The 18,781-nt window shown below is 40.1% G+C and overlaps 1 protein-coding gene across 2 annotated transcripts; it reads left to right on the forward strand.

Annotated features, from left to right (window-relative positions):
- The first annotated feature begins 3,796 nt into the window (after positions 1-3,796).
- Positions 3,797-16,732, forward strand: LOC4333171 (xanthine dehydrogenase-like). 2 transcript variants are annotated; one of them, NM_001417853.1, is made up of 14 exons: positions 3,797-4,123; positions 5,251-5,350; positions 5,791-5,936; positions 6,577-8,079; positions 8,920-9,162; positions 9,273-9,587; positions 10,841-11,080; positions 11,417-11,701; positions 11,777-11,998; positions 12,547-12,708; positions 12,853-12,987; positions 14,894-15,130; positions 15,229-15,402; positions 16,134-16,732. In NM_001417853.1, the coding sequence occupies exons 3-14, from the start codon at positions 5,877-5,879 to the stop codon at positions 16,374-16,376; spliced, it is 3,819 nt and encodes a 1,272-aa protein (NP_001404782.1). In that variant the 5' UTR covers positions 3,797-4,123; positions 5,251-5,350; positions 5,791-5,876; the 3' UTR covers positions 16,377-16,732. The 2 variants fall into 2 exon arrangements, with proteins under 2 accessions (NP_001404782.1, NP_001404783.1); NM_001417854.1 differs by having other exon boundaries at positions 5,828-5,936.
- Positions 16,733-18,781: the final 2,049 nt, after the last annotated feature.

Raw genomic sequence — 18,781 nt, forward strand, 5'->3', positions numbered from 1 at the left:
CCATCGAATATGGTCTTATTAGCTATAGTTTATTTCTAAGCTTGAAAAAAAACTCTTCTCTAAAAATCCCACGATAATAAACTTAAAATTAACTCTAAGCCCTATCCATTTTGGAGAAATTTCAACACATATAGGAATAGAAAAGGTGAAAGAATAGAAATACATGTACACTTCAATCCATAAGGATTTTTCCAAGAGGTTTGATGGATGAAAAATTCCTATGTTTTCTCTCCTATCGACAACTTACAGGAAGAAAAAATCATTTGATTTTCGTTATCAACCGAGTGATACTTATAAGAATTAATAGATAGAAATCCAAATGCTTTGGTTTTTCTCTAAACCGAACAAACCCTGAAATTTACCTTTTAGTAAATTGCACCCACGGTGCATCAACTTAGCAGGTGGGTGTAATTTGGTGCAAAACTTAAGAAATGAGCGTTCTAGTGCAACAATTTAGCAAGTATGTGTAACTTATTATAAGAACTTTATAAGTGATCATATAAATGCAACAACTTGCAAGGTAGGTACGATTTTGATATAATAAATTAAGAAGTTATGCTGCAACTTAATTATTTGGAGCATATTTATGTTCTTATCCTAATAACTAACAAATGAAAGTCAATTAAACTATATGTAGAAATTATTATATTTGATTGATATTTGAGAAGGTGAAGAAAACAAAAAATTTCTTAAAAGGTAATTGGATGTAAATTGTATGTTCCGTATGATTCTTAAAGATTAAATTCAATATTATAAGGTAATATTCGTAGGATTACTATGTAACGGCATATTGATATCGTGAAAAAAAATTCACCTAGCATATGCTTAGCCAAGTTGATGCACCAAAATACTAAATTGTCAAGTTCTTGTACTAGAACGTACCAACTTGTCAAGTTGTTGTACTCGAACGTTCAATTCTTAAGTTATTGCACTATATCGCACCGACCTGCCAAGTTGTTGTATCATAGGTGCAATTTACTCTTTAAAATATTAAAGAGTTAGATCTCAAATGAGCCACATGATGGGCCGGTTCTCACCAGGCCCAAACCAACCCAAGGAAGAGGATTAAAAAGAAGGAAAAAGTAGACCGAAGGTCCCTCAACTTGTCATCGAGTTACAAAATCGTCCCCAACCGTAAAACCAAATATATGACATCTCTCAACTTATAAAACCGTTCACTTTAGGTCCTTCGGTGGTTTTGACCCGGTTTGGCTAGAAGTAGCAGCTGAGTCAGCGTGGGACCCTGGGCCCCACATGTCAGGGTGACCACGTCATCGCCCTCTCTCTCTCCCCTCTTCTCTCCCTTCCTCCTCTCACTCTCTCACTTTGCTCCTCATCTGGTGGCTAGTGACGGGCGATGGTGGCAGCGACTTGGTGCGGCGCCGACGAGGATGGGGTTGGCATCGAGCCCGGACGTGGACCAGGGCGAGACAACGGCTACGCGGGTCGACCAGCTTGGGGAAAAGAGCGGCGCGCGAGGCGGCACGGCATCACCGGGATGGGGGAGAAGAGCCGCAGCGAGGCAGGAGCAGGCTAGGGAGAAGAGAGGCGGCGAGGCGGCACGGCATCACCGGCATGGGGGAGAAGAGCCGCAGCGAGGCGGGAGCAGGCTGGGGAGAAGAGCAGCGGCAAAGCGGCACGGCATCACCGGCATGGGGAGAAGAGCAACGGTGAGGCGGGAGCAGGTTGGGGAGAAGAGCGGCGGTGGCCAGGAGAGAGTGGGAGGCGCACGATGCGACTGGCGGCTGATAGGGGAGAAGAGCCATGGCGGCGCTTGCTCGCTGGCGAAGACGGGCGGCAGCCGGGGGAGACCAGAGGAGTGCGGCGCGGCCGGCGCCCGACAGGGGGGAGTGGTGATGGAGCATGTCCTATCCCCTCTCTTGTCTTCCTCCTACCGACGTTTGCCTCCATCAACGCCGCCATCGAAGATGCTGGCCACCCCCGCGGCAGGCTATGATGGCTCCCGCCGGCCACCACTACCCATCTCCACTCTGGCCACCCGTGGCCCTCCATCGCTCCGGCCCTCCCCATGCTTCTCCTTCGCTCTCCCCTCGTGTTCCTGACGCCAACGTCTCCCCTTCAACCGCGTCGCCGCCGCCGCCTCCTGCTCTCGCTGCGCTGCCATGTACTCCTCCCACGGGCCATTGTCTCCTCCTCGCGCTCTTCCGCCGCGCCATCCTCCTATCCTCTGTCCTAGTCTCCTCCTCCTCCTCCGCCACCACCCTCGCCGCCGTTGGACCTCCTCCGCTCCCCTCCCTCCCCTGGCAGCGTGCGGTGGAGGAAGCCGCCGCCGGCGACTCCGCTCAGCGAAAAGAGGCGAAGAAAAAGGCCGCCACAGCGGCGGCAACAAAGATACGGACCTCCTCCTCTCCCCTTCCCCACCAGCGGTCTTCCCCACCTGTTGGCCGCCCTGCCGCCTGCCCAGATGAGCACAGTGAGAGAAAGATGATGAAGGGAGAGGAGGGGAAATAAGAGAGAGGTGATGATATGGCATCCTGACATGTGGGGCCCACGTGGGTCCCATGCTGACTCAGCCGCCACGTCGGACAAAACCGGAGTCAAAACCATCGAAGGACCTAAAGTGAATGGTTTTGTTAAGTTGAGGGATGTCATATATCTAGTCTTGTGGTTGGGGAACGATTTTGTAACTCGATAACAAGTTGAGGGACCTTCGATGTACTTTTTCCTAAAAAGAACCAATAGCTAATAATGCTCATCATCCATCGAACATATTAATTCGGCAGCGGCAATGACCTGGGCAGCCGGTGGTCACCCTTATCGACCTAGCTCCTTCCTATCTCCCTCCAACCTCCAACCTCCAGCTCTCAACCTTAGTTTCTAAAACCTTTTAGACTTGTATCCCTATATTCTTCTTCAATTCCACCGTCCAAACATTTGAAAGATGTACCGAATATACTGTGTTTGAAATTGGAGCAAAAGGCTGTTGACATAAACTTGAGCCGTAGTTTATAAGCCAAAACAATTGACTAAATTTGTGTATGTCCAATGTTTCTTGTTCTTTTTCTTTTGAGTACAATGCACCAACGGTACTTAAACTTGTCAGGAGGTTTCACTTAGGTCCACGAATTTGCAAAGCGCACATTGAGGTCCCTAAACTTGATTTATTGTATCATCCCGGTCCAAAGCCGCGTTTGGCTGTGTTCTTGTCTACGTAGCACGCCACGTGGACAATGACATGGAATTTTTTTTATTTTTTTCTCCCTTCTTCCTTCTTTTTTCTGTTTCTTCCTTCTTTTTTCTCGGTGGTGAGAGATGGCACGAGGGGAGGGATTGTCGCAGTGGTGAAAAAAGAAGGAAGAAGGGAGAAAAAAATAATAAAAAATCCATGTCATCGTTCACGTGGCGTGTTACGTAGGCAAGACCACGGTCAAACGCGGCTTTGGACCGGGATGATACAATAAGTTTAGGGACCTCGATGTGCGCTTTGCAAGTTCGTGAACCTAAGTAAAACCTTCCGACAAGTTTAAGTACCGACTGTGCATTTTACTCTTTTCTTTTTTTTCTTTCTATAATTGAAAACGGGAGACTATTGGTGCTGCCGTAGAACCAAATTTGTTTTAAAATGATCTTTTATCCGCTGATCTAGAAGCTACCAACCGAGAAAGATCGCCAAAAAGGATTCCTCCTGATCCGTCATCCGTGTCGTGTGTGTGTCGTGTCGTCCCTTCCCTCCCAAACTCGCACCAACCCCACGCGCCTCGCACATGGGACCTCTCACCTCTCTCTCTGCCTCATCCTGCGAAAATAAGAAGGAAAGAAAAAAAAATTCCGCACCGCACGTCACCCACCCCACCCCGCTTCCAAATACTCCCAGAGTCCCGCGGCCGCAGCGCACTACTACTACTACTTCTGCTTCACTCTCTCTCTCTCCCCGATCCCAATCTCGGAGAGAGAGACGTCCTCATCCATCCATCCCATCCACTCGAGTTGATCGATCGCCCGGACGCCGCCGCAGGGGCCATGGGGTCGCTCACCAGGGCGGAGGAGGAGGAGACGGCGGCGGCCGAGGAGTGGTCGGGCGAGGCGGTCGTCTACGTCAACGGCGTCCGCCGCGTGCTCCCCGACGGCCTCGCTCACCTCACCCTGCTCCAATACCTCAGAGGTCCCTCTCTCTATCTCCTCAATCCCTTCTCATTCTGCATGCGCCGGGATTGGCACGCAAATCCGATGGACTTCCCTGCATTTTTAGTATATATATATATATAGTTTCCTTTTGGAGCTTCGGCGATGGATGTTTGGGGGATTGATTGGTCGATGCACGTTGAGGCGGTGTTGCTTTTCCAGAGTAGTGTTCATCTATAACAGCGTTTTCTACTACATCAGAATAAGAATATTCTCTTTTTTTGCGCGGACAGAATCAGAATAAGAATATTTGATGCACTAGCTTAACGCAGCACTCTGAACCCAAGGTTCGACAATAATTAAATTCATGGGTGGAGACACCATTGACAGTTTCTTCTTGTACACCCCTGCTGGTATTTGGATATTTGTCTATTCGAAAGATTTAAAAAACCAACATGTTACATCTATAAGGGGCTAAAGGCCAAAGGAAAATAAGCTGAAAATTCCCTAAAGAAAGATCTAACACGAACTAAAGACACTATAATTAGCGCATAGCGAGTCCCAAGCAGATCATGCAAATCTTCATACAAGTATGTGGTAGAGTGTTTCTTGATGATTTCCATCACATATATTAACTTGCAGTGGTAGACTAGTAGTCTTTGAAGTGGGACTCCTTCTCTGTAGGTTCCTTGTTCTGTACTTTTGCATTTATGGCACAGAATATTTTTAAGCAATCCAATTAAATGCCATTGGAGGTCTCCCCATGATCTTCTAAGCTCAGTGAGAGGATTGGATAGCATAAATCTAAACATAGAGCAATCAGTCATCTTCAGAGGTTACCTGCACTTCGGCAATAATGGTTGAATGCTTATGATGGTTAAAATGCTCATGATAGTTCGCTCTTGCTTTTCTCTGAGTTTTGAACTTAGCAGCCTTTCTGAGATCTTCTCTTATCCTCAACTCTTTTATACCTATGATCCAAGGTCAAGCTACATTTAATATTGTATTCCAGTTTCTTTTACTGTTCCAATCTGTTCAGAACAAAGGGCTGTATTTGCCAGCTTCATAATATATATATTATAAGTTTATAACCATGTTATATTTGCATCATTCATATTTGGCTCTTTGGATTTTCATTTCTAACTTTTCTCTACAACTATATTATAGACATTGGTCTTCCTGGAACAAAGCTTGGATGTGGTGAAGGTGGCTGTGGAGCCTGCACTGTGATGGTCTCATGCTATGATCAAACTACAAAGAAGACACAGTGAGAACTACATCCCTTCAACAAACCATGTTATGCAGTTTTTATCCAACTACAATGAAATCACTGTATCATGCAGTATTAGAATGAATATTGCACCACCCTCACCCTTTATTCAGTTTTTCTTATACCTTGTTTTAAACAACCTTGAACTAGCAATAATTCGAGATACATTTGCAAGCTGCAGCTTGCTTGCATTTCTTGACCTTCCACATTGAACAGGTGTTTTCTTATACCTTGTTTGAAACTATCTTGCAGTAGCTGTAAAGCGAGATACATTTGCATGCTGCAGCTTTCTTACATTTCTTAACCTTCCATGTTTAACTAGTGTTTTGTGCTAGTATGCTATTCTTAGATTTGAACGTAAGATCCTTAATATTGAACATCACATTTGTGGTTGTATACTTGTATCACGTACCTGATATGTAATGGTCTGATTTTAGGATTTGAGCTTTACTTTGGTTAAAAAAACTTCATCAGGCATTTTGCAATCAACGCATGCTTGGCTCCGCTTTATTCTGTGGAAGGAATGCACATAATCACAGTAGAGGGAATTGGGAATCGTCAGCGAGGTTTGCACCCAATCCAGGTGATGCTCTAAACTAGAAATCATTATTTTTTCTTTTTTATTAATGGTGTTTTTGAAAATATTGAAGCTGTGTGGAACTATTTATGTGATGAGGTAGTTACTTGTTGGCTAAAGACCTTGAGAAAGGTAAAGATTCCTAAGCAGTAAAGCTGTGCCTGGATCAAGTACCTACTCCATTAGATCCGGTGGGTTTTTAGATCTGTTCTGATGTGGACTCATTGAGCTGGACAGTAACACAACAACAGTGTTAAAAAAGGATTAAATATGTGTAGAAAACAGCGCAACACAATATGACAGGCAAAAAGAACATAGCTTGCTTAGCACAGCTAAAGCAACCAAAATTGACATGATATGAATAGTAAATGGGTTTCACAAGTTGTCATGTAGGCCAATCAAAACCCAACCCATTCAAACGCAACATGCTCTCATTGTTTTGAAAAACGCATATATGTGAAATGCATCTCATACCCGTTGTGGTTGTATATTTTTGACAGCAGTACTATGTGGTGATTAAGAACAACTTAAATGTTGACAAACAAGATGTCATCAGTTTCTGAATCCTGTATTTTCACTTTCATCCTTTCCTACCAATAGGATTTGCTCTTGATCATGATGTTCAGATGGTCTGCTTTCCTTACAGGAACGTTTAGCCATGGCCCACGGTTCACAATGTGGATTTTGCACCCCTGGTTTTGTGATGTCGATGTATGCATTGCTGAGATCAAGTGAACAGCCTCCTACTGAAGAGCAGATTGAAGATAGCCTTGCAGGAAATTTATGTCGCTGTACTGGCTACAGACCAATAATAGACGCCTTCCGTGTTTTCTCGAAAAGAGATGATCTTTTGTACAACAATTCATCTCTGAAAAATGCAGATGGCCGACCTATCTGCCCTTCAACAGGAAAACCATGTTCCTGCGGAGATCAGAAAGACATCAATGGTAGTGAATCTTCATTATTGACACCTACGAAAAGCTACTCACCTTGTTCATACAATGAGATTGATGGAAATGCGTACAGTGAGAAAGAACTCATTTTCCCCCCAGAACTTCAGTTGAGAAAAGTTACGTCACTTAAATTGAATGGGTTTAATGGGATTCGGTGGTATAGACCTCTTAAACTAAAGCAAGTATTGCATTTGAAAGCATGCTACCCAAATGCAAAACTAATCATTGGTAACTCTGAAGTAGGAGTTGAAACAAAGTTCAAGAATGCCCAGTATAAGGTCTTGATCTCAGTTACTCATGTTCCAGAGCTTCATACCCTTAAAGTGAAAGAGGATGGTATACATATTGGTTCTTCTGTAAGACTTGCACAGCTCCAAAATTTCCTCAGAAAGGTTATTTTAGAGCGTGATTCACATGAAATTTCATCCTGTGAGGCAATACTGCGGCAATTAAAATGGTTTGCTGGGACACAAATCAGGAATGTTGCTTCTGTTGGAGGTAACATTTGTACTGCTAGTCCAATATCAGATCTAAATCCACTTTGGATGGCTACAGGTGCAACGTTTGAGATAATTGATGTGAACAATAATATTAGGACCATTCCTGCAAAAGATTTTTTTCTGGGTTATCGTAAAGTTGACTTAAAACCTGATGAGATATTGCTCTCTGTTATACTGCCATGGACAAGGCCATTTGAATTTGTCAAAGAATTCAAGCAGGCACATAGAAGGGAGGATGACATTGCGTTGGTGAATGCTGGAATGCGTGTCTATATAAGAAAAGTTGAAGGTGATTGGATAATTTCGGATGTTTCAATTATCTATGGAGGGGTAGCTGCAGTTTCACACCGTGCTTCAAAAACTGAAACCTTTCTCACTGGAAAAAAATGGGACTATGGATTGTTGGATAAGACTTTTGATCTGTTGAAAGAAGACGTAGTTCTGGCTGAAAATGCACCTGGTGGAATGGTTGAATTTCGCAGTTCACTTACTTTGAGTTTCTTTTTCAAATTTTTCCTTCATGTTACTCATGAAATGAATATAAAAGGATTTTGGAAGGATGGATTACATGCAACCAATCTTTCAGCCATACAGTCTTTCACTAGACCTGTCGGTGTTGGAACTCAATGTTATGAATTGGTTAGACAAGGAACTGCAGTTGGCCAACCTGTGGTTCACACATCAGCTATGCTTCAGGTATTGTTTCTCTAATAATTGTTTCGTTTTGTTATTCTGGCTGTTCCAGATGAGATTTTGGGAGCTGGAGCCCAGCCAAACTCTCCTTTTAAGAAAAGTACCAGGATAATATATATTCTTTGTTGCAAGACAACATGTCACAGTTCACCAATACAGATTTAGGGCATACTAGTTAAACTTCAAGATCAAATTAATCTAATTGTGAAGTACCAAAAAGCTCTGTTTTATATTTTGGTGCGCCTTCATATTTTGCTCTTCGCCCTTGTTCGATGGTCACAAACTGCATGTTGCTTTTTTAATATTATCTAGCAACACAAAGGTTGATATTTCCTGTGCTGTTGCGAATGTTATGGACAAACACACTGATTGAGAATTTTGTCTATCTACTAATCATTTGGTGAACTATCAATCAAGAAATATAACTTATTTTATATAATAATTCTCTTGAAAGTTTGATATGCATTTAATATCGGATTCATGTGGCTCATCAGTCTCTTTGTGGACATATCTTACTCTACTGAGATCTTTTGGCTTTAGGCAAATTTAAATTTCTCATTGATTAGTTTTTTGTACTTAGCAGATCCAACTTGTTGATGCTTCCAGTTTCATAACAGCTTGCCATCTACAAGTATTTTATTTTTCTTTTTTGTGTGATGCTGGGCCAATGTTTTGAAAACTGAAAACCGAGAAGGCCAAAACCAGCTTTTGATTGTATACCACGGCTGGTCTAAGTTCTCTTAATATTTTATTTTTCATGAAGCAATTACATTCCTTCTTTAATGAAGCGATAATTCCCATGTCATGTGGGCTATATCCTTGCAATAACTTCTGATATGCTAGGTTACTGGTGAAGCGGAATATACTGATGACACACCGACACCCCCCAATACCTTGCATGCTGCTCTGGTGCTGAGTACGAAAGCTCACGCACGCATATTATCTATTGATGCTTCACTTGCCAAATCTTCCCCTGGGTTTGCGGGTCTCTTCCTTTCAAAAGACGTGCCTGGCGCTAACCATACTGGGCCTGTTATCCATGACGAGGAGGTTTTTGCATCTGATGTTGTTACATGTGTTGGCCAGGTATCTGCTTGTTCTGGTATCTAGATACACAGGCTTCAATTTTGACACTAGGGATCGGTGAAGTTGATTTTGTTAGTCTGTTTATCACTTCCTTTTCATCCCTTTGGCAGATTGTTGGACTTGTTGTGGCAGATACCCGTGATAATGCAAAAGCTGCTGCAAATAAAGTCAATATTGAGTATTCTGAACTTCCAGCAATTTTATCCATAGAGGAAGCTGTGAAAGCTGGTAGCTTTCATCCAAATAGCAAGAGATGCCTAGTAAAAGGTAATGTTGAACAATGTTTTCTGTCGGGTGCATGCGATAGAATTATAGAAGGAAAAGTACAAGTTGGAGGTCAAGAGCACTTCTACATGGAGCCTCAGAGCACTCTTGTATGGCCAGTTGATTCTGGAAATGAAATTCATATGATTTCATCTACCCAGGTATGCTATTCTTTAGATTTTTAAGTCTACTACTTGTTGCATTTGCATGGAGCCATGGAATATTGATATGGTAGACATACTATGCAACTAATATTTACTTCAAGATTGATTAGAAATTATACGGAAGCAATTATTGGATAAACTACTTTAGATAGGAAAATGGTTATATAGAAGAAGGGCTTACAATAAAGCTTTCATGTCAAATGGCAGGGGATTATTTTGCGAACAGTATTACATTATACTAGAGTTGATATAGTATGATTGGTTTGCTTAAGTGGTATGTTAGATGTGAGACTATGTATTCGGAGTATGAAAGAGGGTTCTTCAATGTATTAGGAAGATCCACAAAGTTTGGTGGAAAAAACAAAGCCGGACATGCTTTTTTGTATGCAATATATCAGAAGCTTGTCTCTTTTTTTTTGTAGAAGGTACATAGTAACGAATTTATCAGAAGCTTGCCCAGAATAGTGATTTTTTAATATAATCTAGGAGAAAAGAATGTCAAAACCAATCCCCTACCTCAAGATATTGTATTAACATCCTAAAGGACTGCAGTATGCTGATCAGCTGTGGCAGACACATGGTACAACTGCCACAGGTGGTGGGACCATTTTCATGCTAGATTTAACTTATTTAATTTTTATATTCATTGTCCCTAATCAACGGATGGTCTGCACAGTCCCAATAGTTGCAAGCTTAATGTCTCTATAACTTCCATCACTTTCTTTAATAAAAGAGAGGTATAAGCCATATGGAGTATCAGACCTTGAAGGGCCAACTTGATGTTCTACCATAATTAGACCCACCTCCTTCCATGCTGCTGTGTAGCTGTCATCGAATTTTGAAACTGCCACATGGTGATGTTCAGAGTTGACCACACTAAGGTTATGTGGAAGTTTTGTCCCGTCTTTATGGTGGTGATAGTAAATTTTGCAAAATCTCTAAGATAGGGTATTTTTGAAAATTTGTTCTTAGTTTTCTTCTAAATTACAGTCTTAAGGAAGTACTTTGAGTTGCAATATGTATTAACGTGAACATGGAATATAAATACAAAACATGAGAGCCACGTTATTTAATATGATGAATTTAGGTACTAGAATAACTATTTAGCACTAACCAAATTGAAGCAAAGCATTTCTGTTTACCATTTTTTATTTTGTGGGGTGTCTTGCTACCAGTTACTTTTGTCCATGTTTGTTTTCTGGCACTGAATGTGCAACAGTGTTGTTTGACCAAATGTTATTTGTCTTAAGGCTCCCCAGAAGCACCAAAAGTATGTTGCTAATGTTCTTGGTCTTCCACAATCAAGAGTTGTTTGCAAGACTAAGCGTATTGGTGGTGGATTTGGTGGAAAAGAAACCAGATCAGCAATATTTGCTGCAGCAGCATCTGTAGCTGCTTATTGTTTAAGGCAGCCTGTAAAGCTTGTTTTGGACAGGGATATTGACATGATGACAACTGGACAGAGGCACAGTTTCCTAGGGAAGTACAAGGTAAGTGGTTTCAAAGAGTATGCTTTTTCAATCTCGCTGCTTTGACATCTGTTTTCCAGTCTATTTTGACAATTGTCTCTGATGAGTGATGACTGGAGTTTGATTAGCTCAGAGCAAATAAGTTGATTTGTTCTGGACAGTTGAAAGGCCTGTACTTGCAACAGCCATGCATTGTTAAAGATAAATTTGAATGCTATGTGCTAACTGGTCAATATTTTGCACTACTGTCATGTAACGTGGATATAAACTGTGGAGGCTTGGCCTGTCTATAGCGAACACTAAACTTTCTCTGGCCAAATACTTTGAAATTTACCTGACTTGCTATTAAACTTTCAGGTGGGATTTACCGATGATGGGAAGATATTGGCCTTAGACCTTGATGTTTATAACAATGGTGGTCATTCACATGATTTGTCCCTTCCAGTCCTGGAGCGTGCTATGTTTCATTCAGACAATGTCTATGATATACCAAATGTCAGAGTCAATGGGCAAGTATGTTTCACAAATTTCCCAAGCAATACTGCTTTCAGAGGTTTTGGTGGTCCACAAGCTATGCTGATTGCAGAGAATTGGATTCAGCACATGGCTACAGAACTCAAGCGAAGTCCTGAGGAGATAAAAGTAAGTATAACCAGTTTTTGCGGTGGTCCTGTTCTGCTTATACTATTGTGGGGTTAATTCATTGATTGTTTTCAGGAACTTAATTTTCAAAGTGAGGGATCTGTGCTTCATTATGGCCAGTTGCTTCAAAATTGTACAATACATTCAGTATGGGATGAACTAAAGGTTTCTTGTAATTTTATGGAAGCTCGCAAAGCTGTAATTGATTTTAACAATAATAACCGTTGGAGAAAGCGTGGCATTGCTATGGTTCCCACCAAGTTTGGGATATCCTTCACTACAAAATTCATGAATCAGGTGAATAGGGTCCCAAACTCTATCCAGAAAGTTCTGATAGTTTAAGACTCACAGGAGTTTGCTTTGTTAGGTGTGAACTTCACAATGCATGAATTTCATGAATGTGTTGTGTTTCCTGCTATTTCTGCCAGAATATGCACCCATATACCATGAAAATATTCTGAATCCTTATTGAAACAATAGAAGTTCCACTAAAAATTAGTATCAAACAGGTAGTAAGTCGGCCATGGTTCCCCGCCAAAAGAAAAGGCTGGCCATGTCTTGCATTACTGTGTTGTTATGTTCTGCTGCAGTTGCATTATTATTATTTTTCTCTCGAACGCACAGATAGCTGCATGTCATTCCATTAAGAAGAATATATACAAAGGGAAGGGTGTTAGGGGTTAAAAGCCCCTTTCCAAACCCCAAACACACCCCACGCACATACCCTGGGAAACTAAACACAAATGTGCCACAAACAAAAAGACTGGTGCTATTATGTTTTGCTACAGTTGCATTGTTATTCATTATTCAATCTAACGGAGGTTCTGATGGATGAACAATTGCAGGCTGGTGCTTTAGTGCAAGTTTACACTGATGGAACTGTCCTTGTAACGCATGGTGGGGTTGAAATGGGGCAGGGTTTACACACAAAGGTAGCCCAAGTTGCGGCTTCATCATTCAATATCCCTCTTAGCTCTATATTTATCTCAGAAACAAGCACTGATAAGGTGAGTTTTGGCATATGGACTTGCTACATTTGATTTGCATGGTCTATCAATGTATTCAATGAAGATGTTATTCTTATATGTTACTACTTTATTTCCAATGATGGGTTAATCAGTAATCACACATGTGCTCATCTCAATACTTAGGTACCAAATGCAACACCAACAGCAGCCTCTGCTAGTTCAGATTTATATGGTGCTGCAGTTTTGGATGCTTGTCAGCAAATTATGGCTCGGATGGAACCTGTTGCTTCAAGAGGAAACCACAAGTCCTTTGCTGAGGTAAAGTCATCAATATCCTATCTTGAGTAATTCTGTAATTGGATAATATTATTGATTCTGTTATGAAGGATCAATATCCTACAGTCTTTAGTAACTGGTCACCTTATTATACAATTGATTTCCGTTAGCAGTGGTTGAGTTATAGACTTGTATTAAGAGCAAAGATGGAGGTACCAGTAAAGATACTATAACTAACAATTGGGTTCATGAATCGTCGAGTTAGTATAATTGAGGGCTTGTTTCAATTTAGGCATAAGGAGTTGTGATATGATGGGATGTGATTTGGCCAAATCTTTATCCTCTATCTTCCCTCATTCCCCTCCACTGTCCATCCTAACCATCCGTTTATACCTCAATTCCAATCCCACTCAATCCATCCGTAAATCCAAACACCCCTTGATTGTAAAACTTTTACATGAAGTTCTTTGTAGCTGCCAAATTAGAGATACCCAACAACTGGCAAATGATTAGCTTCTGGAGTATACCACTTGTGATTATCAGGTTCTTAGTATCAGCAGGTCCAGCAAAGGGCTGTTACATAATCTGATTTATATGCAAACTATATTCTACTACATCAATTCACTTCAGATCATCCGTACATGAATCCCACAACCCGAAAATCAGCCATATTTAAAGGTATGGTCAGTCCTGGAGAAAACTGTGCGGTTCCTTGTGTACTTCAACTTTTTCCTTTTTAAAATAAACAACTTGCTACATGATTGCCACCTCTGAAGGGAAAAGGGTTATATACAATGCCCTTTCTGAAATATGTCAGCACGTTCACTTCTTTGAAATGAGTAAGCACACCCCCTTCTTTTAAATGTGTGAGCATGTTCACTCCTTTACAGATGGGTCGTACGGCATTGAAAATGCCAATATCATCAACACCAGCAAGCTGTAAACTTAAACCTTGTCGAAAAAATATTACACTACTAATATAATAAATAAATTATGAAACTTATATAACATTTTGGTTAACACATCCATAAGTTGGGTGTAGCAGAGATGAGCATGCTGTGGTGGATCTGAGGACATACAAGGAACGATTGGATCCAAAATGATGATATATGGATAGGATAGGGTGACACTGATTAAGGAGAAGCTTGTTTAACTTTGACATGGCTTGAGGTGATTTGGGTACTATCCGATGGAGGCCTGTTGAAGCACAACTGCGTGGCATCCTAACTCTTGTCGAAGGTACAAGGAGTGGCATGGTCCAACCAAAACTGACATGGGAGGAAGCAGTTAAAAGAGATTTGAAAGCATGGAATGTATGCAAAGATTTGGCTTTGGATAGGAGTAATTTGTCCATGTTCTAAAACATGAGCTAAAAATTGCATTCCTTCAACTATATTCCTACTCATTTTCAGTAATTATTTCCTTTTGGTTTCATGTGGTTTGAGTTGGGTTTCATCTCTAGCCTACATTGTTGTTGTTGGTTGTTAAGTTAGAACATAGTCATTTATTTTCAAATATCAATTTAAAACATGAGAAAGGAAATGCTGTGCAAAGTGGACAAAAGAAAAGGAACTAAAAAGGTAAGGTGTCACCAACTATTTCCTCATGTTCACTAGATAGGCAATCAAAAGAAATCAGTGTAGAATACATCTATATTCCAGTACTCAATTACTCCATCTGAGAAAATGGCATTGATATCATTTTTCCTCTGGTCTCCCAAATTCTTGACAACTTACAAATGCTCACATATTGGTCTCCCATCTTTCCTCTGGCCCACATAAATAGTATATTTTCTATTGCATTTGCTGACTTAATTGCTCTAGGTGGCCTGATAACATTTCCTGTTCTTCATATCTAAATGACAATATATATTTCCCACTGTATTGCATACAATTAAAGATAAAGAAATTAGCTGTTAATTAAATTTTTGTGTGACTTATTTTGACAGTTGGTTCTAGCATGCTACCTGGAAAGGATAGATCTCTCTGCTCATGGATTTTATATCACTCCTGATGTTGGGTTTGACTGGGTGTCTGGCAAGGGAACTCCATTCTACTATTTCACATACGGAGCAGCATTTGCAGAAGTTGAAATTGATACCCTAACTGGGGATTTCCACACAAGGACAGTAGATATTGTTATGGATCTTGGCTGTTCAATTAATCCGGCTATTGATATTGGCCAGGTATGATGGAAATGTTTGGCTGCCCAGAATAAGATGGACCTGTTTCTCCCATTTATTTACTTCTTCCTGTCTTCTTTAACTTCAATGGCTTGTTTCAGATTGAAGGAGGTTTTATCCAAGGATTAGGTTGGGCGGCCCTGGAAGAACTAAAATGGGGGGATGATAACCACAAGTGGATTCGACCTGGACATCTTTTCACTTGTGGGCCTGGCTCTTACAAAATACCCTCTGTAAATGATATACCTCTAAACTTCAAGGTCTCACTTTTGAAGGTAAACTTCATTTTTACTTGGAAAACAGGACTTTCTTGAATTTAATTCAGATTAGTAAAATGTGTTTATGACATTTTTTACATTATAACTGAGTTTCTCTGCAAGGTTACAAAGGTAGTTAAAATAAGGTATGCAATCTTGTATTAGTAATTCTAAAACATCAGCGGTACAAGTTTCAGAAAAAGTTCTGCTGCAGGTGGTATAACTTTACCAGTGAACTACCGAGAAATCCAATTTGAGACTAAACTATATTGTCCATCCCCAATTCAAACATTTCTTTTAATTCTGTTAACTTGTTAAGTTATACCACTCCACTGCTTGGTCATTGCATTTGGCTCCTGCCTGCTCAGAATTCAGATGTAGTTTTGCACTGAAATATGCTGGAGAACGATATCAGTGTAACATGTAAATAGCACCAGAAAGGAACTAATAGTGTTTGTTAAATAAGCAAAATTAAAAATTTGCGAAAGTTAAAAGAGTATAGATGTTCTCCGCAGTGTTTACTTGTTACATAATTTTGAAGTAAATAGCCAATATTATTTTGAAGCAAGTACATCTAAATACTTATTATGCATGAAAACCTCAATGTGGAATTTCCTCATTTGCTTGAATAAAAAAAGTAACTGGAGGGTCATCTAAAAATTAATTTACCAGAAACGCTCCTGAATTGTTTCAATGACATTTATCTATCCTACATCTCGATTCACAGTTGTTTTTTCTTTTCGTTACAGGGCGTTTTGAATCCAAAGGTCATTCACTCATCCAAGGCTGTAGGAGAGCCACCGTTTTTCCTCGGTTCAGCCGTCTTGTTTGCCATAAAGGATGCGATATCTGCCGCAAGAGCTGAGGAGGGTCACTTCGACTGGTTCCCACTCGACAGCCCAGCAACACCGGAAAGAATAAGAATGGCATGCGTGGATTCCATCACAAAGAAATTTGCTAGCGTATATTACCGTCCCAAGCTTAGTGTATAGTGGCTACTGCCAAAGTACAAGGGTCATTAAAGGTTTATGCTTGTCGTACGTATATTTGTACAGTCCCAAGCTACTGTGTAAACATAAATATAGGCGACAGTTTAGGGGATAAAAAGTTACCTTTTCCTCTTCTTTTTTACCCCCCAGGAAGAAAACACTAGAAATAAAAGCAATGTTCACATCGACTTGCTGTCTAGCTGTGTACTGGAATAGAAGTGCAGGGCTCAGCCCAATGGCGTGTTCTCAGATGCTGTCTACTCCCTGTGTTTAAAACTATATAGTAATTTTCAGGGTTCAAAATTTATATTGAAATATAACAACTTCTCAACCTATTCGGTTACTCTATCGTTTCAATCAATTATAACTATATCTTGTTTCAATTCTCTACTTATTTCCTAATTCTAATTCTCTTCTTAATTCATCCATGTAAGAAATTTCTTGCGTGAAGTGCCATCTAAAGGCATTATGGGCTTGGTGATATCTAACCATGGTGCTATAAAGATAATGCTATATCAGTTAGTGTATGGGATGTTTTACCCATTAAGGTGAATCTGGTGCTCTTAGATTGGAAAACAAAAGGCTTGTTTGATTTACTACCCTAACAATTCATTCGTAGTGTTAAAATTTATGTAAATTTTGGTACTACCACTTCTAATAGGGTAGAGTTTATATCATATATTTTTGGTATGCTATCAATATAATTGCTATAGTGAAGGAAGTTCTGAAGTGTTGCCAAATTTTGTATGGGCATTACAAATGCTTTAGGTCTAATCCAAATCAATCACACTACTATTTAAGTTGCCAAATAATTGGTAGGGCATATTTTGTCATCAATCCGAAAATTGTCCAAAATGACATATCTCGTCTCGTCAACCGTAGATAGTGATGACCAAAATAACTTATCTTGTCAACCATATATCCCAATATATAGGAACATATTACTACGGATTTGAACATGTGTCTAATATAGTATTATGTCTAATATAGTATTAAGTTGCATTCGTTTGCAGTTGATTGAGAGAAGAAATCCCTCATTCTCCACACGCACGCTTCCTGAATTACTAAACAGTACGTATTTTGCAAAAAAAAAAGTTGCTTTAAAAATTATATTAATTTATTTTTCAAATCTAAAATAATCAATAATCAATTAATCATACCATAATGGTTCACCTTATTTTGTATATTTTCTCAATTTTCTTATTTCCTCTCCTCTCAAACACATCTTTAGAATTCTATATTTTGAGACAAAGGGAGTATATGACCTCCGAAAGATAGGCCAGAAAAAATAACATGTCAGCCATAAATTATTATAATTTAATAACGAATTATATTGATGACAAATGGAAGATTGGAAAATCGGGTTTGCTAAAAATATGGAGCCACATTTTTCACTTACTTTCAATCAATTTTTTCTATATGATTGCTCTCTCTCCTATATAAAAATAAAATATGATTCTCTTATTCTTTTTCCCTATAGATGATCGCTAAAAATATGCTTCTATCTCCCCCTCTTCCAAGTAGATAATAAATTACTTTAATCTTAATTCTAAAAAAATACAATCTATATATCAAAACTTATAAGATAACTACAGTGTACAGTGTAATTATAATGTAACTGTAAGTGTAAAAATAATGAGTGCTTTTTTTTTTAAAAAAAAGATACTACGCCATAAATATAGCTATTCCCAACGTTCATTTGTTTGACACCAACAATTCTGTTTTCGAGGCATGCCTTTTACGATTGAATGAAAACGTTCATATGTGTTCTTGCAATATCAGGGTTACAATTATGGCAAGTGGTGAATGATCTTTGTCATGAATTATTTGAAGTTTTATGGAGATTCAAATTTGTTTAAGAATATAAGGTCATCCCATCTATTTGCTTATCTCGCAATTTAAATACTTCAAACCAGCTGGGATTAGCGGCTCGAAATGGCTTTTGCCCTGGCGTGGCCCTCGCTGGGTGCCGACACGTCATCCGGCGCTGGATTTTGGCTGGGTTTCGAGTCATGTGGTTGCTTGGTTCATACACCGTTCGATCATCATCGTGTGGCTCTGGCAATCATCGATACGGGCACCGCAATGGACCAATGGCAGACAGACTCAGCAAGGCCCACCTTGGCAGGCGGATGGTTGACGAAAGAGCACGCAAGCAGGCGACAAAAAACACAAGCAGCTAATACTAAGTTGTTGCTTTGTTTTTGGGTGGGCGTGGTGTATGGCTCTCTCTCGCTGTTGCCGTGTACAGCCAGCCAGTGTTTGATGCACACAGTGGTAGAATATGTCTATGCCGTTCCCTTGTCCTTGTGTGACAGCTTTTTTTTTGTTTATGGGTGGATTTTAATGGGTGCTTCGAAGACCACGTCTTTAGTGGGAGCACTGTGCGCCCACTCCACTACTGCAAG

This window comes from Oryza sativa, chromosome 3, assembly GCF_034140825.1.
Source record: "Oryza sativa Japonica Group chromosome 3, ASM3414082v1".
NCBI lineage: Eukaryota > Viridiplantae > Streptophyta > Magnoliopsida > Poales > Poaceae > Oryza > Oryza sativa.

What these genes read in the sequence shown, in the direction of transcription:
- LOC4333171 (NM_001417854.1), top strand. Translation starts at nt 3,982, where the DNA reads ATGGGGTCGCTCACCAGGGCGGAGGAGGAGGAGACGGCGGCGGCCGAG. An exon ending in CCTGCTCCAATACCTCAGAG is followed by an intron (nt 4,124 to 5,250) that starts GTCCCTCTCTCT and finishes ACTATATTATAG; the next exon opens with ACATTGGTCTTCCTGGAACA. An exon ending in GTTTCCTAGGGAAGTACAAG is followed by an intron (nt 11,081 to 11,416) that starts GTAAGTGGTTTC and finishes TTAAACTTTCAG; the next exon opens with GTGGGATTTACCGATGATGG.